The sequence below is a fragment of the Hypomesus transpacificus genome, chromosome 21, assembly GCF_021917145.1.
Source record: "Hypomesus transpacificus isolate Combined female chromosome 21, fHypTra1, whole genome shotgun sequence".
NCBI classification, from domain to species: Eukaryota; Metazoa; Chordata; class Actinopteri; order Osmeriformes; family Osmeridae; genus Hypomesus; species Hypomesus transpacificus.
In genome coordinates, this window is record NC_061080.1 from 5,863,041 (window position 1) to 5,886,953 (window position 23,913).

At 39.1% G+C, this 23,913-nt stretch overlaps 1 protein-coding gene across 1 annotated transcript; it reads right to left on the reverse strand.

Moving 5' to 3' along the window:
• Positions 1-4,922: 4,922 nt before the first annotated feature.
• On the reverse strand, positions 4,923-23,814 carry eif4a3 (eukaryotic translation initiation factor 4A3). The gene is made up of 12 exons (XM_047044150.1): positions 23,536-23,814; positions 22,908-22,980; positions 22,738-22,804; positions 22,566-22,628; positions 22,327-22,459; positions 7,446-7,526; positions 7,177-7,318; positions 6,117-6,255; positions 5,828-5,943; positions 5,556-5,663; positions 5,279-5,406; positions 4,923-5,131 (listed from the first exon to the last, which is right to left on the reverse strand). Exons 1-12 carry the CDS (start codon positions 23,687-23,689, stop codon positions 5,115-5,117), a joined length of 1,221 nt encoding a protein of 406 aa, XP_046900106.1. The 5' UTR covers positions 23,690-23,814; the 3' UTR covers positions 4,923-5,114.
• Positions 23,815-23,913: the final 99 nt, after the last annotated feature.

Consider the following 23,913-nt stretch of genomic DNA (forward strand, 5'->3'; position numbering starts at 1 on the left):
TTTCTAGAGTTTAGCTAACAAACAAAAGCATATTTACATCTGTCGAAAACAGGTGTAGGCTGAAGCTCATGCTTATAATGCCTACCCTTTATGAATACATCTCATATCTTAAAAATAAATAAAATAATTATTGTCTTACATCATTATGTTGACAATCAGATCTGGACAGCATTAAAAAAAAACATTAATATTCTTATGCAATTAGAGTTGCACAGTCCAAATACAACAAAAGCAGCTTGTTCATCTATCACTCTAAGTTGTTTTATATAATTTCATTGCATTATTTTTAAATAGTTGCTTTAACTTACTAAAGGTCCCACATATTTTTAGTTCCGCATGACAGCTGTTCCATAAATTTACACCTTTAACGGAAATACAATGGTATTTAGCATTGGTCCTCACTTTGTTCTTTTTAAATATACAAGATCCCCTTAAGTCATGTTGGCATTCTCTTTCTGTGAACAACCCTTGGATACTTTCTGGCAACTGATGTTTTTTTCCTTTGTACATGATTTGTAATGTTTTTAGTTCTACTAATTCTTTAAATTGTATCGCCTTTAATTCCATAAAAAGGGAGTTTGTTGGCTCCCTATAGGTGGTTTTCTTTACTATTCGTATGGCTTTTTTTGAAGGTGTTTGTTTTATATGTGTTGCCCCATACTTCCACACAATAAGTAATGTATGGTAGCACAAGGGAACAATACAAAGTGTATAATTACTTTTCATTTAGGAAATCTTTAACCTTGTACAATATTGCAATGTTGTTCTTAGTATAAGATATGTGGGGCTTCCAATTTAAGTTACTATCTATAATTACTCCAAGAAATTTAATAGCTGACACCCTCTCTACTTCAACTTCATTAATCATGAATTTACCTATTGTATTGGATGCACGATTACCAAATACAATGAATTTAGTTTTACTTATATTTAATGTTAGTCTATTCGAATCAAACCAATTTTTTAGTATTACCATCTCTTTTTCCATAGTATCCAAAAGTTGTTTCAGATTGTCACCAGAACAAAATAAGTTTGTATCATCGGCAAATAATATTAATTTTTATGTTTGGAAACCTTACATATATCATTAATATACAACAGAAAAAGCAAAGGGCCCAGCACAGAACCTTGGGGAACCCCACATGTTACCTGCACCAATTGTGACTTGCTATTATCTATTTGGATATATTGTTGCCTTTTATCCAAGTAATTACTTATCCAAGAGTAAGCTACCCCTCTTACACCATAATGTTTCAATTTTTCAAGTAAGATGTCATGATCAACAGTGTCAAATGCTTTTTTTAAATAAAAAAATACCCCATCTGTATTTTGTTTATTTTCTATTGCGTTAGATATGTTTTCTACAAATTCTATTAATATGTTGTATTTTATAACAAAATCATTTAATCTTATATAAAATTATTTTTCCAATATTTTTGAAAACTGCGAAAGCATTTTCATTTCATTAGGAAATAAACCTTTTTTAAGAGACAAGTTGCATATGTGTACCAGGGGTTTCTCAATACATTCGATAATTTGTTTTACCACAGACATATCCAAATCATTCCAGTCAGTTGACCTCTTATTTTTAAATAATTTAACAATATCAATTATTTGTTTTCCATCTGTTCCTCTTATAAACATCGACTGCTTATTTGCACTACCCATTTCCCTTTCCGGTCTACTTTTCCTATCAATTTCTACAATCTCCCCAGCCAGACTGGGACCAACATTGACAAAATAATCATTAAATTCGTTAGCGATTTGCTGCTTATCCCTTATAATTATACTATTCTCTGTCATAAAATGGGTTGGGCTTCCTGTCCTTCCAACATTATTTCTTACTATTTTATTTAATATTTTCCATGTTTTTGCTAAATTATTTCTATTATAATTCAATGTTTTACTATAATACTCTCTCTTACTATTTCTAATAATATTAGTCAGTTTGTTTTTATGTAATTTATATGCTTGCTCTGCTACCTTAGTTTTAATAAAGAGCTTATATAATGCATTTTTCCTTTTGCATGATTTTTGGATTCCCTTTGTTAACCACGGTTTTTCAGCAAATTTCTGTTTCCCCATTTTCTTTACTAAAGGACAGTTTTTGTCATAAGAAGTTGCTAATATGGATATACATTTATCCTACGCTTCATCTACATCTTCAACATAAACTTCCTTCCAGTCTTGTTTTATAAGATCTTCTTTGAAATAGTTAATTGCACCGTTGGTTTTATGTCTTATTAATTGAACTTGTATGTCTTTATTGGTCTGCTTACAGAATGGTATGGTTGCAAAAACCGGCCGATGGTCACTTACATCATTAATTAGAAGTCCACTTGTAATTTTTTTATCAATAACATTGGTAAATATATTGTCTATTAAGTTGCACTATGTGTAGTGATTCTACTTGGACGTATGATGGCAGGGTATAAGCTCATACTATACATTGCATTAATAAATTCTGTTATTGTATTATGGTAAAGTGGGTTCAATAGATCTATATTAAAATCTCCACAAACAAAGGCCATTTTCTTATTGTTTATACTGTCATACAACCCCACTAATGCTTCTGTAAACGTTTCAATACAAGAACCCGGAGTTCTATACACACAGTTTATAATATTTTTTGCTCTCTCTATCTCGATTTCTACAGTAACACACTCCATAACTTGTAAGAGCTACAAGTCGGAAGTCATTGGGAAGTCTGGGTCTGCTCTTCTTTGGAACAAGGCAGATGGCAGAGGTCTTCCACAGAGCTGGAACTGTGTGTTCCTCCAAGGACCAGTTGAACAGTTCACAGAAGACAGGGCCAGTTGTTTGTAGCAGGTCTCCAGGAGCTTGTTATTACTGATGTTATCAGGACATAATGCTTTGTTATGTCATGTATGTCATGACTTTGGCACTTTGGTGAAGTTAAGCCCATCAAAGCAACTCTAGAACAAGTTCAGAGTATCTGCAAATGTGCCCCAATTCTTAAAGCTCATGTTGCAGGGTGTACATTGGTTCTCTGTAGTCCCAGAAAACGTTTTAAAGCCACTCCAGCCATCACACCTGTCCACATTGATATATTTTCCACCTTTTCTTTAGGCTATTTTATCTTCCTTAATTAGCTTTCTCCATTTTATCAAACTATTCTGAATCTTGACACCTATGAAATATGTACATTTGTTTCTCATTTTATGTGATTTTAATTTCTTTAATCATCCAGTGTTTATTATTCGAACATATTTTCAAACATTATAGCTTTCTATATAATTGTCATATCAAACATCATCACATATGCCAGGGATTTCCTTGTTTTTTGCCTCGCAAACCATTTTCTTGTGATCTAGTGACGCTGCCTTTTGTCATCCAATTAGGTAGGTGGCGCTGTCAGATAAAACGAGGGTCCTAGAACTGCAGTCCTGAATCTGCAGCTCTCCAGTTCTCCGGCTCTGCAGGTTCATACTATTGTAAAATCTTGGCTCAGCCGGGTTTGAATCTGTTTGTGGGCGGACCCTGCATGCAAGGACCTCCCCTTCATGCTTTCTGTCATACTGTCAAATAAAACATAAAGATGCTGAAAAAACATCTTTAAAGTACTTTTTTTAAAGATACATTTTAAGTTTGCAGATTATTTTTTATTTATTTGGAACACATCAATGAAGATGGAGAGATTTGAACACCACTCTTACCATGTAAATTGAGGGAGGCCTCAATTTACATAGTACTTACACTTAAAGATCCTGTAAAGTGGAATTGAAAATGAGTTTTTCACACCACAGAAGAATGTGTTGTTAGCGACCCATCCAAATTCAATTGAAAAGAAAAAAAACACTGACAAATATGTTAAATTAGGCTTTGAAATCGTGAGAAAAGCAGCAGTCTTCTCTGCTTGAGACTGGGGGGGCATGTCGCCTGAAGGCGCTGAATCTCCGCCCCCTCGAATTTATAGAATTTAGCAACAATTCAACTAACTATATCAATTGCAGATATCAGAACAGACCAATCTGCAGTCTATGTGTTTAATGTATGAACTACTTTGTCTTTGCATCATAACAGCTGAGTAACAGAATGCAACCTTCTGTGATCTGACGTAGATAGGTCGGTTGGGTTTTGGCTCCGCCTATACAAAACCTTAGCTGAAAATGGAAAAGAAACATTTCAGTGCGACAAAGTTTTCGCGCTTTTCACATGCTGTCAGGAGCTCATTTCACATGTATATAATGAACTGAGAAGCAAATCATGGAATTAACAGGATTACTTTCATGACTCTACCACTACGATTTCTCCCAGGAGACAGCAGAGAAGTTGGCCATTATAGCTTGTGCCACTCATAAAAGAAAGAGGGATGTTTTAAAGATACATTTGAATTCTAAATGAAGTCTACTGTACGGACTTTTACTCTAGGCTTTTTTACATTTACATTTAGTCATTTAGCAGACGCTCTTATCCAGAGCGACTTACAGTAAGTACAGGGACATTCCCCCCGAGGCAAGTAGGGTGAAGTGCCTTGCCCAAGGACACAACATCATGTGGCACGGCGGGGAATCGATCCGGCAACCTTCTGATTACTAGCCCAACTCCCTCACCGCTCAGCCATCTGACTCCCTTTTTTTTGGTGGCATGCACCGGTTTGTGATGTTGTGACTATTAGTTTGCCTGTCCACTTTCCACCATAAAAACGTAAATATTTCCTAAACCATACAACAGAACCTGCCACAACGGGAACAAGACACATTTCATGTCGGTGTAGTGCTAAAAATTATGGATGAGTTAGGGTGTCTATAATATGACAGATAACAGTAGTGTGCCTTACTGAGAACAAGCACACCAATAATACCCCTATTTATGCCATTTAGTCTTGGAATGGCCGCATCCAAGACTGAATTAAAAACTGATTTGCAGTGCATGAAAAATGTATAGGGGAAGTAACAATCGAAAGGGCAACAAAGATTCTTTATTTACAAAACTGATGGTACAGTAAGTATTTCCCTAAAAATACAAGTCATAACAATGAGACTTCAAAGTTCCAAAATTACTATTAAAAAAAGACGCAGGAGACAGGAATTCAAACAGTAAATAAATGGGGTCCAAGCAAAATCAAAGCTGTAGATGGGTTTGTTGTCGCCTTAGATCAAATCAGCCACTGAAAGACAAGTACAAATTTTACCATTAAGATAGTGTTTTGTATACAATGAGCATTCCCCCGAATCCATGTATGGACAATGTTACATTAATTTATCAAACAGAGTTATTGTTTTAAGAAAAAAACTGTAGAAAACTGCTGATTTACCATTCATTGGCATTTCATCGATCTGTGTTGAGTAGTACTGCTCAATATCACGGAGGATACGGATGTCATCATTCTTCACAAAGTTGATGGCCACACCTTTACGGCCGTAGCGACCTGATCGGCCAATCCTGGAACGGGAAAACATTTTTTATAAATTAAACAATAACCAAGCAATTAATTAAATATTGAAGAAAAAAAATAGCCCTGACTGTCAGTCTTGGAGACTCACTCAATGACTGTTCCAAGAAGGGAACAGTTGAGGGAGTGCCGAACCTACCTGTGGATGTACAACTCTCTGTTGTTGGGCAGGTCGTAGTTGATGATCAGAGACACCTGGGGCACGTCCAGACCTCGGGCCCACACGTCTGTGGAGATCAGTACTCGGCTACACACAAGGAGAGCAACACGTTAAACTTGCCTCGACCTGGGTTGTCTTCTAGGCTGTGTCTTCTAGGCTGTGTACAATACTTTTTTTTTTCCTCACAAAGAGTTTGGTTCAGAGGGGGTCTCTAGAAGTATAAGCAGTGTATTTTCAATGCTGTGCATTACCTTGCCCCAGATCTGAACTCCTTCATGATGGACTCTCTCTCCTTCTGGGGCATGTCTCCATGCATGGAGGACACGGTGAAGTTGGCCTCCCTCATCTTCTCTGTGAGCCAATCAACCTAGCATATGATGAGTGGACAACAAATCCATTCAGATCAAGCTCATCCAATTTGACACAACACCAGAAAACATACAAATGTACGTTATTTTTGCCAACACCGGCAGAACTGGCAGGATTGGTTTAACATGAGTGATAGTCATTAGTGATCTATGACATATACGTTTTGCAGACCTTCCTCTTGGTGTTGCAGAAGATGACAGCCTGAGTGATGGTGAGGGTGTCGTAGAGGTCACACAGGGTGTCAAACTTCCACTCTTCTCTCTCCACGGCCACGAAGAACTGCTTGATGCCCTCCAGTGTCAACTCATCACTGTGGGTCACACACCAGGAAAGGGTTCAGTCCCAAGTAATGAGCACCGCTTTTATAAACCACCCATAAAAGGGCTCACAATAGCAACCATTTTGGTTGCATATTCTCCAGAAATGCATCTGTTCAACCTTAAAATATATTTTGGAGCATTTGTGCAAGTGCAAATACCGTAATTTTTGGACTATAAGCCGCGCCTTTTGTCCCATTTTTCTACCCTACGGCTTATATAACGGTGCGGCTAATCTATGGATTTTTACAGCTAACGGCTAACGGTTAATAAATGGGAGCTTCCTCAAGCAGCCATCTCTTTCCCGACAATCCCCTCTGTGCACAAACCCTTACATATGAAACGATTACGTAATGAAACGTCAAAACACCTGCGGTTTATAGTCCAGTGCGGCTTATATATGTACACACCATTCAATTTATCTGCTGCGGCTTATATAGCGGTGCGCCTTAGTCCGAAAATTAAGGTAATCGTTATGGTGCGACCTGTTGATTTTTTTTTACCAAACGCTCACTAATTAGCCTACTGCAGAGTATGTGCTTGCTGTGAACTGATACAGTGACCAGTCTACCGTTTTATCCAACTTTACATAACCAATTAAACTTGATCTTTATGTTCTCAACTTCAATGCAGATTTTAGATTTTTCGGTGGGTGCTCCTAAATTTTTGAGGATGCTCCTAACTTTTAAAAGTGGGGAGCACCAGTGCTACAAAGTACAAAAGTTTATTTCGAGCTCTGCACAAGCAAGACTAATTATTTGGTATGGGTGTACCTCTAAACAAAACAAAACGCTTGTTAATTAAGAATTTCAAGTAAGAAAGTCCTGTAGTGTCTTGGTGGCATTGGTTGTTCAAAGCTAATGCCGACAGGAAGGAGAGCTGGTGGGTGTACGACAGCGGTTGGCATTACCCACCGTTTGACCAGGATGCGGATGGGGTCAGTCATGAACTTGTTGGTCATCTCCAGAATCTCATGGGGAAGTGTGGCACTGATGAGGCACACCTGGGTGGCGGGGGGCAGGTAACGATACACGTCGTAGATCTGTTCTTTGAAACCTGAGGCGGGTTGTTGAAAGGTCAAATGTCTCACAATGCTAGTTTTGAAATGCTGATACATTGTCATTCAAGTTTCAGGATTGTCAATGATGTTGCCTGGAGAGAATGGAGAGCTTCTGCCTTGTACCTTTGTTGAGCATTTCGTCTGCCTCATCCAGAACCAGCATCTTTATGGCACGTGTCCTCAGGCTTCTCCTGCGGATCATGTCTGAAGGGGACAGGAAACAGGAAATACTGAGTCTCACTGACAAAAAGTTTGCTGGTGACTTACATCTTTGTATCATCTTCCCTAAAGAAAAAATGATATGCATTTTCTGAATAAACAGTGATGTTACTTGTTACTTGTTACTTGATGTTACTTGTTACCAATGATACTACAAAATACAATGAATGTCTGGAGTAACCGTTCATCTTTTGATGACCTGGGCTCTCATTGATAAAACTGTGCGTAGGTTTCATACTAAAAGTGTGCGTACGCCCAAAAGCCTAAAATGGCCCCAAAAAATTGGATTTATAAAACCGTGCGTACCCACACCTTTAAGCAATGTTCCCTTTATAAATCTACCCACAAGTGTGCGTACGTGAATCAGCATTTTGAATGCTAATCCAGTATATTAATGGCCCTGGCATGCGATTGTTCTTATGTTACGTTAAGGCCCCATCTCACCATAACGTTCTGGTCAACGCTCTATGACGTTAGAGGAAACGTTTGTAATATTCCATGGTCGCTGGTATAGCGCCAGAAGAGCGTTGTGTGGACGCTGGTGACGCTAATAGGGGGTAATCAGTGGAAAACACTGGTCCAAAAAAATGTTTTGAACATGTACAAAAATTCTCATGGTGACCAGCGTTCTTCAACGTTTTATTTTAAACGCTGAAGAATGTTTGTAGAATGTTTGACTAACGTTGCACGGGTTGGCTATCGTTAGTCAGTCATTACCCTAGCGTTACTTGGTTGCTATTCATCCAGCGTTTTATACCCGTTTGACCATAAAACCCACACGCCAGCAAAACGCTACTCTGTCATTATTCACACGTTAGTCACACGCTCATTTAACGTCGACTAATCGTTCGTCGCGCGCCAGTGACACGTCATCACACGCTAATAGTTTTCAGGGGTGTCTTACTTGGTCGCTGTTACACTCTCATGCGTTAGTCCCATGCTAGTCATGCGTCAGTCACACCCCAGATGTGTCCACCTTGCCCCTAGAACGCTCGAAATTGAACGATTAGAACGTTCAGAGAACGTTATGGTGTGAAGGGGCCTTTACGATGAATCATGGCGTCGCACAGCAGCGGGATCACCAATAAATAAAAAAGAAATGCGAGGTAACAATTTGAAAACAAAAGCGTATCCGTAAACACATTTTTCTTCATGCCAGTTTTGAACAGTATTTAAATTTGGACTGAAAACGAGGACGTAGTGTGGCAATTTCACGGGACCGTAATATTTCCAGTTTTTGACATATGCACAGTATTAAAGAAATATATATAGTTATGGGCTGCACCGTGCTTTGCAGTTATGTAAAGGTAGGATATGTGATGTTATCCTGTATTCCATGCAGTCAGGGCATCTCCCCCTCCTGCACTCCTGTAGTGGACAATTCGATGGTGAAACAGCACTGAATTTTTTATAAAAATTTGAGTTGGATTGTACAAGGTGTTTATGGCACAATTTTCACTCAGTACAAGCGATGATGATGAAATGGAGTGAAAAGAACCCATGTGAGGAAAACAAAATACATAAATATTATGAGAAATCGTTCTTCCCACATTTACTTTCTGCAGTCTGACTACAGTACGGTCATCTGCGTTACCAATGGGTCAGAGCTTGCGAACGATCACGTGTGATCCTGTACCTGTACTAATTAACAGGTTAAAACAGTTGCCAACGAATTTCACTATCAATTTGTTGTGTCGCGCGACTATTACGACACTCAATAAGTCGCGGAGATGATTGAGATTTTAAAAAAAGTTTAGTTGAGCGCGGAGCAGAGCGGAGGTAGAGGAAAGACCATCAGAAAGACGTTGTTGACTAACGTTGTTTTGAAACACAAGTACTGATTTTGAAATCAGTACAACCAAGGTGTGGGAGCATTTCACACTAAATACATCGAGTTAATGTATGTATTGGCTAATTAAAGATAATTTGTTGTCGCCTAGTGTGAAATTTGGTCGCATATGCGAGTGATTTACTGATGATGGATCATAGCCTACTGCTGAAGCTCTGGGCCTTCTGTTGAAATGAAGATCAGGTCTGAAAGGAGTGAGGATGTGAGACTGTGCGCTTGTGCATGCGGCGACCAGCAATAGGAATTTCGGCGTCCTATGTGTTTTACTTTTAAGAGTGTGTGTAGGCCCTATATGTGTTATGTTTAATAGTTTATGTTCCCATGACTGAGTTTGTGTACCATTGTCAGCATTAGGATCTGCCGACCACAATTGTGTGCAGCTCCTTCCGATATATCAACCTTTATTTGAAAGGTAAAAACCTCAGATGAGAAGTTAAAATGTGGTCTGAAGACTATCGTCCGCCTGCAAGGGTGCATTGATTGTATAGACTGGGAGGCGTTTAAAGACTCTTCTGAACAAATTGATGAATTGACTGTATGTTCATATATAACCTTTTGTGAGGATTTGATTGTGCCTACACGTAAAGTTAAGGTTTTTCCAAATATTAAACCGTGGATGTCAAAATCAGTCAAAAATAGTTTGCAGAATAAGAAGCTAGCCTACAAGCAGGGGGAAGGTTTAGAGAGAGGCATTGCCAGGAGAGAAGTCAGAACGGAGATTTTCAAAGCTAAGCAAGCATATACAGTAAAGTTAGAGTACAGTTTGGCAGACAATAATTTAGGCTCAGCTTGGTCTGGCATGAACAAAATTGTGGGATTAAAGCACAATGTAAATAAGGGCACTGTATGTATAGAGGGTTTTATATCCAATGCCAATCTTTCTAATGCTCTTAACAGGTTTTATTCAAGATTTCAAAGTTTACATTTTTTTAATGAAGTCGATGATTCGCGATGCCTGTGTAAAGATGATTCCCACTTTGTCGTGGAACAAGCAGCAGTGGAGAACATTTCTCTCCACTAAAGTGAACAAGAGCCCGGGTCCAGACTTAATATGTGGTAGAACCTTAAAGCACTGTGCAAAGCCATTAAGTTAGATTTATTCTGATATTTTTTATTTATCATTACAGACACAAAAGGTACCTAGCCTGTGGAAAGAGGCAATTATTGTCCTTAAACGTAATAATCCTAAAGTGCTTAATGATCTGAGACCAGTCGCCCTCACCTCCTTAGTTATGAAATCATTTGAGAAACTTGTAAAACTGAGTTATTGAGTAAGACTAGACAAGTCCTCGATCCCATGCAATTTGCATATAGAGCAGAGAGAAGTGCTGAGGATGCTTCACTTGTTTTATTTAATGTACTGACTAGGCACTTGGAGGAAAAGAATACACATGCAACATCGTTGATTTTTCTTCTACTTTTAATACTATTCAACCCCACATCCTAACAAGAAGACTGAGTATTATGAGCTGAACCATAATTTAGTGGGATGGTTATTGGACTTACTAACAGAATGCAGAAGGTAACTGTGAACGGTAGTTTTTCTGATATATTAAGTGTATCTACTGGATCCCCACAAGGTTGTGTTCTTTCACCTTTATTATACATTTTGTATACTAACTTGTGTCAAAGCCTACATGAAAATAGAGTTTTTATTAGGTTTGCTGATGATGCAGTCATAGTGAGCCTGTTACAAGGGGATGAGTCTGGCCATGGTCCAGTTGTGGAGGATTTTGTGACTTGGTGTCTAAAACAAATTATATGATTATTGATTTTACAAGTTCTACTGCAGATCATGTTACAACTATTAAAAGGACAGGTTGTGGACTGTGTGGAGAGTTACAAATACCTAGGTATAGTCATTGATTCCAAACTGACATTTGATTTGAATCGTGAAATGGTCTGTAAGACAGGTCATCAGCGTCTGAGGCCACGTTTACACATGGCAGGGTATTTACAGAAACAAATATTTCTGCCCCTCCGTTTAAAAAAATAACGTTGTACACACAAGTACGTTTTCTAAAATGTTTCTGTTTACATTAACCCACATATACGCCCCCGAGCGCCATCATAACTATGCTAAACCTGTAGGCGGCAGTGTAGTGTGAAGGATAAAGCCATGCAAACCAATCAGAATTTTCAAAATCAACAACAACTACGAATAACACAATCGACTTCCTTCACCTCTCAGGCGCGAGGTTCATTTGTTTGAATGATTCACAAATGAGATGCACAAACGTATTTCGTGATTCAGAAATGTAACACAATTCACAAATAAATGACCCCATTACGCTGGTTGTGTTCGACTTCATGCAGCACCGGCAGTGCCGACACGACAGCCGGCTGCGTTGAAGCTGAGGAAGCCATTGGTTCCTTAAAGTCAGCCGGGCTGCCGGCGGCTGCATGAAGTCGAACGCACCTATTACTATTAACAGGACGCTCACTTAACGTGATACATTTTTTGTCCCATACTGTGACGTTTGAGAACCTAAAACTCAGTTTAAGCTAGTCCACACGTAAACACAAAAACTGAGTTTTCAGAAATCTCCACTTTGGCCGGAGTTTTTAGAAATGATATTTTTCTGTGATAAAACCTCCGTTTTCGTGTAAATGAAAGGCCAAACCGTATGAAAATATAAGCGTCTTTCTTCCGTGTAAACGGGCCTGAATTGCCTTAAGAAGCTTGCAACATTTCACATTGACAGACACCTGCTGTCATTGTTTATGTTGCTTTTATTGAATCTATTGTGTCATTTTCCATTGTAGTGTGGTATGGGAGTCTGTCAGTGAAGAACAAGAACTCCTTATACCAAATTGTCAAGAGGGCGAGTAAGATAATAGCAGTAATTTAACGGACTCTAGAATACATTTATACAACCCAGTTTTACAGGAAGGCAAGTATTATTTTATGTGATGAGCTGCATCCCTTGAGCATCAGGTTTCAGTTACTTCCCTCGGGTTGCCGGTTTGTGGTCCTGAGATAGAAAACGAAACGCTACAGGAATACATTTGTTCCTGAGGCAATTGAGGTTTTAAATAATAATAAGAGGAGAGATGTTCAATAGTGTGCAATAGTTAGTTAAATACAAAAGGGATATGCATGTGTTTTTTTTGCAGCCTGTCATGATGTTATTAACCGGTACATTTGTTGTGAATTGTTGTGTCTTGTATGTTTTTTCTGGAAAACGAAATTCTATTTATCTGTAAAACAATTTTGCCTACGGGTACGAAATAAAGCTATCTACCTACCTACCATTCTAGAGGGTTGGATTACCTGTGTTGAACTACTTTATTTTCTATAAACCCCAAATCAAATCTTTTTCTTTTTTTTGCAGTTTGGGTAAGTTTTTTGCAGGTGTTCAACTTCAATTCGGTTCAGTTGTCGGACTGCTCAGTGTTGCAGACTTTGAAAAGTAGGTCCCTCAAGTATTTAAGGTTTTCTCCTTATCTTAGTCTTATAAGCTACTTAAGGATTCCCTTTAAGTTTGTTAAAGCATTGCACAGAAGCCCTTATAGGCTGTAAGGTGAACCCTGTTATTGTTTCATCCCACTCCACAGTCTGGCATCTACACAATCTTTAGCTCATAAAAAAGAACGAGTCGTGCTAAGCTGCCAAAAAAAAGAAGTTTGTTGCTGAAATTCCAGTCGATTGTTTTATGCAGAACTAGTTTCTTCAGAGGGTAATAGGATTTTGGTGGCACGGTTCAACACGTGATCGTTCTATACCAATAAGGTAGCTGATTGACGTTACTTGGATGATCAGAAATCTGGCCCGACAGTGTTTTGCATGTGATACACTGCGGCTGCAAAAGTGCCTGTGAGACAGGCAGATATTTTATTTTTTTGCAGGACTGTATAGGGCTCCAGACTGCGACCAAATGGACGCATTTCGCGACCAGTTTTTGAGACAATGCGAGCATTTTTTACAAACACTCGCGCATGTGCGACCGTCAAATTTTGAATTCATTGAGTGTGCACAATGTCAGCACATGTTAGCAACGACACAGATACAACGTTCTAGTATGACAACGATATCAGTGTTCCTTCTGCATTAATACCGTAGCTAAAAGTCTAGGAAAGTTGAGGCTATTTTTCGCTAGGTACTAGGGGTGGAACGGTACATGTATTCGTACCAAACCGTACGGTACGGGCGTCACGGTTCGGTACATTAAATTATACAGAGAAAACACGGTATAAAAATAAATTCAACTTGCGTGCTATTTAATTAATGTAATGCGGAACTACTGTTAGATACTCGTGTTCTTTAGGAACACCTCATCTGTAGCCCCGCCTTAGCTCTGATTGTCGCCGCCACCTGTGTAGCCGAGCTGTGCCTGAGTGAGTCAGAGATGGCTAGCAGCAGCACTAAAGACGAATATGGCGAATGGTGGCGACACACGAGCTAGAGGACCCGCCGACTTCGGTTTCCCAGTCACTTAACGCTACTCTCGTACAGGCTAGAGAGTAGTGGATAGGACAAGGACTTCGTGAAGAGGTATTCTATGTACTTAATAAATAAGAGATGCTGTATTTTCAGTTGTATAACTCTTATTTCGTTGCATATGGAGTCTGGAGATTATGTGGGGTACTTACTATTTAGCTACTACTTTACACAATTCATACTGTTGCAGCTAGCTCAGGGGAGAGACTGTAAGTGATAGGAGACATACACAATAAATAAAAAATGGCTTCAAGTTCTCAGTGCTCCAGACAGTTTTTTGAGACAGTGCGAGAATGTTTTACTGGTACTCGCACATGTGCGACCTCCAAATTGGAATGTATTGGGTGTGCACAAAATCAGCACACGTTAGCAACGACTCATAGATACGACGATCTGGATAAGAGCATCTGCTAAATAAATGACTAATGCACGTTCTAGTAAGAAAGCGATATCAGCAAGCCCTCAGCCTTAGTACCGCAGCTAAAAGTCTAGTAAAGTTAGGCTATTTTTCGCTATACCTAGACTACGAACATGTCTTAATACTTATTTAGCACTAGCGTTGCTGCTACCGAATCCCTGCCTGTGTTTGCGCTGTTGCTCAGCTAGTAGCCTATCATGTCGTGGTGTAGGAGGACTGATCGACAAGCTTATCATACATTTAAGACATAGCTAAGACTTGCATGTACAGAGCGAGGTGAAGTTAGTTTCATATTAGACATTCGTGTCACATTCGGAAGACGCTACTTTGCAGCGCCGAGTTAGGGACCGGGTGAAAATTACCCATACAATTTTGAAAAATGATGACATTTATAATATTTGTATGACTATAAAACCTCAAACAAACAGCAGAGCATTCCAACAATGTCTGACCTACTTCCACACCCTTTACTTTTTCAATAAAACTTTTTAAATGATAGAAAATCGCTAATCTCTGAAAATAGCATGACATCCTTGCAAATCTCAAAAAAATCTCAACATCTTTTCCAGACTTGGGTCAAAAAATCTCAAATATACACCCGATTATTCTAATAGTGTCTGGCCTACTTCCACACCCTTTAGTTTTTTAATAAAACCTTTAAAAAAAATGATAGAAAATCGCTTATTTTGAAAATAGCATGAAATCTTCACTAATCTCAATAACTTTTACAGACTTGTGTCAAAAAAATCTCAAATACACAGCAGATTATTCTAATAGTGTCTGGCATACTTCCACACCCTTTACCTTTTCAAAAATGCTTTTTTTTAAATGATAGAAAATCGCTAGTCTCTGAAAATAGCATGAAATCATTGATAATCTCAATAACTTTTTCAAACTTGTTTAAAAAAATCTCGAATATACACCTGATTATTATAATAGTGGCTGGCCTACTTCCACACCCTTTACTTTTTCAATAATGTTTTTTTTTAAATTATAGTAAATCGCTAATCTCTGAAAATAGCATGAAATCCTTGCTAATCACAATATCTTTTCCAGACCTGGGTCAAAAAATCTTGAATATACACCTGATTATTCTAATAGTGTCTGGCCTACTTCCACACCCTTTACTTTTTCAATAAAACATTTTAAAAAATGATAGAAAATCGCTAATCTCTGAAAATAGCATGAAATCATTGATAATCTCAATAATTTTTTCAAACTTGTTTAAAAAAATCTAGAATATACACCTGATTATTCTAATAGTGTCTGGCCTACTTCCACACCCTTTACTTTTTCAATAATTAAAAAAAAAATGATAGTAAATCGCAAATCTCTGAAAATAGCATGAAATCCCTCTGAAATTTTATAGAAGACGAGTGATCATGTCATACAGGAAGACAGGATCACAATCCACCACAACGGATCAATTGACAGTCTCAGCTGTCAAGTCTTAGGTAAAACATTTTATATATAAGGAATATTTTGAATCCAGTCGATACTGACCTGACAGAGAGAGAGAGAGACAGACAGACAGCGCGAATTAGAGAGAGAGGTATGTGTAAGATTACTCTGATTACCCTTGACACACCCCATCACTTTGAGTGTCTGCCTGTCAGAAAAATTGAAGACGTATCTTTTTTTATTCTGTATAAAATGATACTGTGTTCAGCATTCCTTGTGTGGAAAGAGAGGCCTACTCCCAAACCTGGAATAGATGGAGACGCAAACTCTGGTGACCATTTGCTTGACACCTATATGGTCAACTAGAGTTGATGACGCAAACACTCACACACACGCGCGCAAGGTCTATGCAAGGGAGCCAATGAAAGAAGAGTTATGAAGAAATTGGGATTTCCTATGTGCTTACATTATTCACTTATCAATAGAACTAGTCATTGGATACTAGTTAGTAAGTTCTCATGTAAACTTGCTATTAATAAGAGTAGATTGTGTCTATGTGTCAGGATTAATAGATGTTCGGGGTCAGGAGAAAGTACTGGCTAAACGTTCCTTGTCATGACTACAAGTAGAGCTCCATATGAACTCTCTAGTCTGAGAGTTGTCATGGTGTTGGGAGCAGTGAATCTCTTTCTCTGAGACTGTCGTAACGTCAATACTGTCTGACTGACACAATCTATGTTTACATTCTTGTGCCCTATAAAAGATGGTCCTCCGGCTTTCAGAGCTGAGAGAGACATGATTGAGACCTAAGCCTGGTGTTGTGTTGTCATTTATTGTCAGAGATCTCGTTCTTTGTTTGGCAAAACTCATTGCCACAACTTGTGCCACTGTGTTTAAATGCACGCTTAAGATAAAAAAGAAACAGGCAATGAAAATAAGCAAAGGCTGTAATCATAATATATATGGGGTTTCATAAAGGTTATTGAGATTAGTGAAGATTTCATGCTATTTTCAGAGATTAGCGATTTATTTTCTATCATTTTTTAAAATGTTTTATTGAAAAAGTAAAGGGTGTGGAAGTAGGCCAGACACTATTATAATAATCTGGTGTATATTTGAGATTTTTTGAAACAAGTTTGAAAAAGTTATAAAGATTATCAATGATTTCATGCTATTTTCAGAGATTAGCGATTTATCATTTTTTTTAAAACATTATTGAAAAAGTTAAGGGTGTGGAAGTAGGCCAGACACTATTAGAATAATCAGGTGTATATTTGAGATTTTTTGACCCAAGTCTGGAAAAGATATTGAGATTAGCAAGGATTTCATGCTATTTTCAGAGATTAGCGATTTTCTATCATTTTCTTTAAAATGTTATTGAAAAAGTAAAGGGTGTGGAAGTAGGCAAGACACTATTATAATAATCAGGTGTATATTCGAGATTTTTTGAAACAAGTTTGAAAACGTTATTAAGATTATCAATGATTTCATGCTATTTTCAAAGATAAGCGATTTTCTATCATTTTTTTAAAAAGGTTTTATCAAAAAACTAAAGGGTGTGGAAGTAGGCCAGACACTATTAGAATAATCGGGTGTATATTTGAGATTTTTTGACCCAAGTCTGGAAAAGATGTTGAGATTTTTTTGAGATTTGCAAGGATGTCATGCTATTTTCAGAGATTAGCGATTTTCTATCATTTAAAAAGTTTTATTGAAAAAGTAAAGGGTGTGGAAGTAGGTCAGACATTGTTGGAATGCTCTGCTGTTTGTTTGAGGTTTTATAGTCATACAAATATTATAAATGTCATAATTTTTCAAAATTGTATGGGTAATTTTCACCCGGTCCCTAACTCGGCGCTGCAAAGTAGCGTCTTCCGAATGTGAGACGAATGTCGAATATGAAACTAACTTCACCTCGGTCATGTACAGTAGTTAGTCTGGAGCCGTGCTTCTGCATTTTTGTTTTGCTTTCCCCCCCATTGTACCAAACTCGTACCGAACCGCGGTATGAACCGAACCGTGACTTAAGTGTACCGTTCCGCCCCTTCTAGGTACCTTTAAACCTAGCTAAAAGTCTTGGCAAGTTTAGGCTATTTTTCACTAGGTTCCTACGAACGTCTTAATCTGCCAGACAAATGGGTTCCCCTTCGATCTTTTGATGAACAGTTTCACGAGCCCTTCTTACCCGGTGTCATGGAGCCTAGCAGCTAAATACATATTTAGCACTAGCGTTGCTACTCCATCCCTGCCTGTGTTTGAGCTGTTGCGCTTTTATACTCAGCAAGTATTGTGTTGTAATGTCGGAGGACTGATCGAAAAGTGCATCATACATTTAAGTCATTTAGCTAAGACTTGCATGTACAGTACGTAATGTCACATTAAATAATGTATTTAAACTCAAGCTTATATGGTGCATCGCTGTATATCAGTTGTAAAAATTACAGTAAAAAAAACGGACCCATCTGCAGCCGACACAGGCACACCCCACAATTTCCCCAGAAATGGTCCCAGGGGCGATTCTAGGATCAGACCTTTAGGGGTGCTCAGCCCCCAATGAGAATGTGACATGAATACAGTGCCTTGCAAAAGTGCTAAACGTAAACCCCCTTGCTAATATAAATCCCTAATTTCACTGGATAACAATTAATAAATTTATGTATTATTATGCAAAATATTTAATGAAAAAACTAAGGATGTCCCGTTCTTCATGAACTACCAGCCTCAAATGTTAATAAACAACATATTTAAAATATATTATTTTTAGGGGTGCTGAGAATAAATTTAGGGGTGCTTGAGCACTCCTAAAAAGGGTCTAAAATTGCCACTGAATTGTACCCTCTCCAGTTACATTAATAAATGCATTGCAGGTCAATATACGGTGTGCTCCTAAATTTTCTGCTTGCGCTCCTAAAATTTTCAGTCAGGGGCTACTGTGCTCCTAGTAAAAAAAGTTAGTCTGGAGCCCTGCTGTGTTGCACAGACTTATGTTGTTGTTGTAATTGTGCCAACACAAAAGAAACTGAGGAACTGGAAGATAACTGTCCTGACACTTGACAGTGAGGACTGAGTGTCCTTAATCTGTTATTCCTTATTCTGTTTCGTACACTTTTATATATCATATTTCATGAAGATTGTTTCTATGGTGGATCAGCGTTGTTTTCATTTGTGGAAGAATGAATGAATGAACAAATGGTCATTGGTATAAGTACAATTATTAACAACATAAATCTGTGCAACACAGTCCTATGAAAAAAACATCTGCCTGTCTCACAGGCACTTTAGCAGCCGCAGTGTATCTCATGCAAAACACTGTCAGCGGACAGATTTCTGATCATCCAGGTATTGTGCCAACCATATCAATCCATCGTGCCACTCTGTTGACAAAAATCAGCTACCTTATTGGTATAGAACGATCACGTGTCGAACCGTGCCACCAAAATCCTATTACGCTCTGAAGAAACTAGTTCTGCAGAAAACATAGACGCATCGACAATCGACTGAAATTTCAGCGACAAACCTTTTTTGGTAGCTTAGTTCTTTTTTATGAGCTAAAGATTGTGTAGATGCCAGACTTTGGAGCGGGAATCATTCTCTAAAATACTTTTTGTGGTTCACCTTGCAGCCTATTAGCAAACAAAGTAAAGAAGAAAACTTAAGGTACCTCTGACCCTCTTTACCGCAACATGTCCGAGTTTATGGAAATAATTAACCCATCAAATGCAAAGCAACTGTTGATCTCATTTCGATCTACACTGTTAGAAGTCTCTGTCACTTAAACATTACTGTGTAGCAAGACCTACGAGCAAAGTTGATATCACCAGTTTTATTTGACTCCCTCCTGTAATTGGTTATCTTTTTTTGGACATAAGTCAAATTATCTTATTTTTATGGCGCAGCCATCTTTGAATCGTCATGTCTGTGATGTCACGAGAATGGTTAGGTACTGTGACTGCCGGCTGCTAGCAGTAATCAAGATTGACATTGATAGATTGTCAGGGAGAACAGAGGTAGAAATGGATTTAAACGAACCAGCTAAAACAAGGTGCAAAGTAGGATCTTATTGGCTGGTTGTCCAAACAAATTTTACAAGACTGCCTTCACTATCATGTCCTACCCAAGCGGCAACCGGTTTTACGAAAATGGCTTGTAGCTATACAGCGCCAAAGCCCTAGCCTGACGTTGTCATACTCATAATTCTAGTCAGAATATGAGTCTGAGAACTCTCCGTTGGGCTTTGACTACAGGGCGTGTTTCAAACGAGCCTGGAAAACAAATGCCTCTTCGCTCAATTGGATAGATCTACAACCAATCAGAGCAACAGAGTATGTGACGTATGTTAAGCACCGCATAGTTGTTGTCAACAGAACTAAACTACAAGCAGACTTGAAGTATGCTTGAAGAATGAATACAAACGATTTTTGCCGGAGTTGTAAAATTAATTTAAGGGTAGGGAGAGTACTTGTTCACACGGTCAACCTTTTTGAGCGAAACAATAAAGGGCAATGCATATACGAACAAGTTCTCCATTTAGGATTACAACTCCATCGGGGCCAGCTGATAAATTAAACTTTTACCGAATCCCGTAGGAAGGACGGCAAAAACATATTTTCCATTGACAAATGCCTTGATTGCGTCTCTCTGTTTCTCTTTCAAAATTAATGCGCTGTCGATGTCTTCTAAAACAGACTCGATGGCAGAATCATAACATCCCAGATCTCCAGCGGTAGCCATGTTTGTTCAAAATGAATTCAACTTAAGCGCTCTTTTGTGACGTGGGTGATTACGTTACTGTTGATCATCTGTCCATCATCCTATAAAGCCCGCCCTGGCAATTTAATTGGTTCGCCCAGATTCTGGTTTTCTGTAGTTGGTCCCCAATACGAGACCCTCCAGACCCAACTTCCCGACAAATTTTTTTTTTGGGCGGGGAGAAGTTGGGCTGGCAGCCAGGCTACCAAAGCCCGCCAGTTGCGCCCGGATTCAGAGTTTGCAGGGATCGCTTTACAGAAGTGGATTATATTTATAAACCTGTTTAATACGCTAGTGTTACATACACACACTGGCGTATTTGACACAGCTACGCTAGCTAACTCTAGCTCCTAATTTCACATCTGATTTTAGCCAAAGCTAGCTAGCTAGTAACTTTTCGTACACAGTAGTTTGTTTAACATAGCAGCGAACAAGTTATCAACTCAACCAGTGAGCATGTTTCAAACAACTTGAAGGGGCTACTAGTAACTGAAACTTACCAGCTATCTATGTTGAGGAGTCAGATGGCTGAGCGGTTAGGGAATCGGGTTGGTAATCAGAAGGTCCCTGGTTCGATTCCCAGCTGTGCAAAATGACGTTGTGTCCTTGGGCAAGGCACTTCACCCTACTTGCCTCGGGGGGAATGTCCCTATACTTACTGGAAGTCGCTCTGGATAAGAGCGTCTGCTAAATGACTAAATGTAAATGTATAGGGCACTCCAAACTTTCAAGTTCAAGTCTTTTATTGTCAGATGCACAGAACAACACAGTGTCAGACCGAGTGTAGCCGGTGTGTGGAGAAACTCACTCCTCAAGTATGAAATAGGCCACCCGCGTCAGCAAATTGCTAGCTTTTCAATGGCGTAGTTGGTAGTGGTGGCACTTGGGAAGTCAGAGGTGGTCGGTTCGACTCCCGGTCGGAGCGGACAGTGGCCCGTATACCTCTGACGGAACTTGCAATACCACGTCTGTTACAAGAGCACTGGTATTCTTAGGACGGACAAGACAGCGCAAGGCAACCTGGCATAGCATGACATATAAGTAACCTACTCAGATCATACTATAATTCATAGGTTACACCTATGATAAGCTAATATAAAAGATCTTTCTCCTCACACAGCATGGGAAAGAGCCTGTGCTCAATGATGAACGATCATTTTGGTGGACCCCCAACACCGAGGTCATGCAGGTCTGCCTCTTTGATCGGGACGATTCTGTCTGTTGGCATTGTCGTGCAGTTACATTACATTTAGTCATTTAGCAGACGCTCTTATCCAGAGCGACTTACAGTAAGTACAGGGCATTCCCCCCGAGGCAAGTAGGGTAAAGTGCCTTGCCCAAGGACACAACGTCAGTTGGCACGGCGGGGAATCGATCCGGCAACCTTCTGATTACTAGCCCAACTCCCTCACCGCTCAGCCATCTGACTTCCAGTTACAACAAGTAGCTAGCTACATTCACCACTCGGTGTCAGTGTGGGTCAATTTTCTTACATTTTTAATGCAGTTTGGCGGGTTGAAATTGAGCTCAACCATCCTTGTGACGTAATTTGTATACGTCATTTAAACATGGCGGCGCCCAGTTCTTTTTAAGTACATAATTTACACACTAGAGATTTTGATTATTTATAGAATATGGCATACGTCATATGGCATAGTTGTATGTTATATATTTGTTTATGTCATTAAATGTTTATACTATTATAATATCACTGTGTCTAATCGCAGTTCAGTTTAAATCCCTTAACGTTTCACCTTAGTTAAGGAAACCATTTAAGGGATTCTGTGCAACACCCTCAAGTAAATCACTTAGCTAAGGATACATTTACCCTGAAGTGTCATAATTAAGGAAAAAACTTAGTGTTTTGTGCAAACCACTCCTGGTTACTGGTTCTGTCTTGTTACTGAAACCGCCAGTCTGGACTCACCAAAAACTCTCCCGGGCGTCCCAGATACAACGTGCTGGCCATAGTCCAGCTTGCGGATATCTTCACCCACGTTAGTTCCTCCAATGCAGGCATGACACTGAACGTTCATGTAGTCACCCAGCGCAAGGAGGACCTGGTAAAGGAGTCATCAAGTTGCAGAGTTGAAATAAAGTCCTATTGAAGATGTAATCCATTGCACAAGATGACATTTGTGATAAGATAGCAGGACATCCACATACCTTTTGTATCTGTCCAGCCAATTCTCTGGTAGGAGCCAGGATCAGAGCTTGAGTTTCACGCACCTGTAGAACATTAGAAATATATATATTTTAGCATATAGGGATTGGTTTCGTATTTATGAGGAAAGGTGGACGTTTTTTTTATTTATTACAATAATTACAACAAATATACCTGAATATCGAGACACTGCAGCACGGAAACACAAAAGGTAGCCGTCTTTCCAGTACCGGACTGAGACCTAAGCAAGACCGTGTGTGAAACAAATGTTGATCAGTATGGTTTCCAGTCAAAGTACTGTATAAATGAATGTGGCTGTGTTGTGTAATTGGGCCAGGCCTTACTGTGCAATGACATCTCTTCCTTTGATGATCTGTTTGATTGCTCTCTGTTGAATGGCTGATGGTTTCTCAAAACCTAAAAAATTTAATAATAATAATGAGTTATTCACTCATTTCATGGAAGCGTGTTTTCTAAAATAAGCAAAGTGCTGCCTTGTTCATTTGAGCAGGATATAGATACAACGTCACTAGTTAAATGTTTCCCTCCTCCACAGCCTAGGTGTCTAATAAGCTAACTGGCTAGTTGTACTTTCAATTAACAAATAAACAAAAATACCTTGGAGTTATTTAAGTAAATTATTTAAAGTGAAAAGCTAGCGTGCTATCTAAGTTTCCTGCATGGTCAATATTAGCTAGCCTATAGCCAAGGATATAAGAGTAACGCTTAAATAGTTGTCAGTTACTTAGCTTAGTGCTACACTTTTAGCCTGAAAACGATGTAGCGAGAGCGCTTGTTAGCTACATTGGTAGGCTAGCTGACTTTTGCTGTAAAGGCAGAACGAAGTCATTAGCAACCGTTCATAATGCACATTTTTCGCTACGATCACTGTGATTTGAAAGTTTAACTAAATAGTCAGGGTATTCAACAAGCTCAGGGCCTGCTCTAGCTAAGACAAATCCCCGAACTAACCGTAAGCGTATATCCCCCGGAGAAGATCCTCTCGTAGGCCCATTGTGTCGAATGTAGGAGTAACATCGACCTCCTCGCTGGTCTCAAACTCGATCTTGGTCATGTCTTCCTCCTTTAGAAGTCGTTTTCTACCAGGTACTGGAGCTACAGCCATGACTTTAGTGACTTTAGTGACTTTATTTCCAAAATACCACCACAAACCACAACTTCACCAGTTCACGGTCTGAGATGCGATGTCGAAAAAAGACCGCCGCATGTGTCGCTCTCGTGACGTCGAAAGCAAGGGACAAACGTATGACGTGTTGAAAAGGGGTGGTGGAAGCTCCCTCGGCTCCGCCTCATCCAGAGTCTGTTCATGGATATATTAGAGATTCTCTG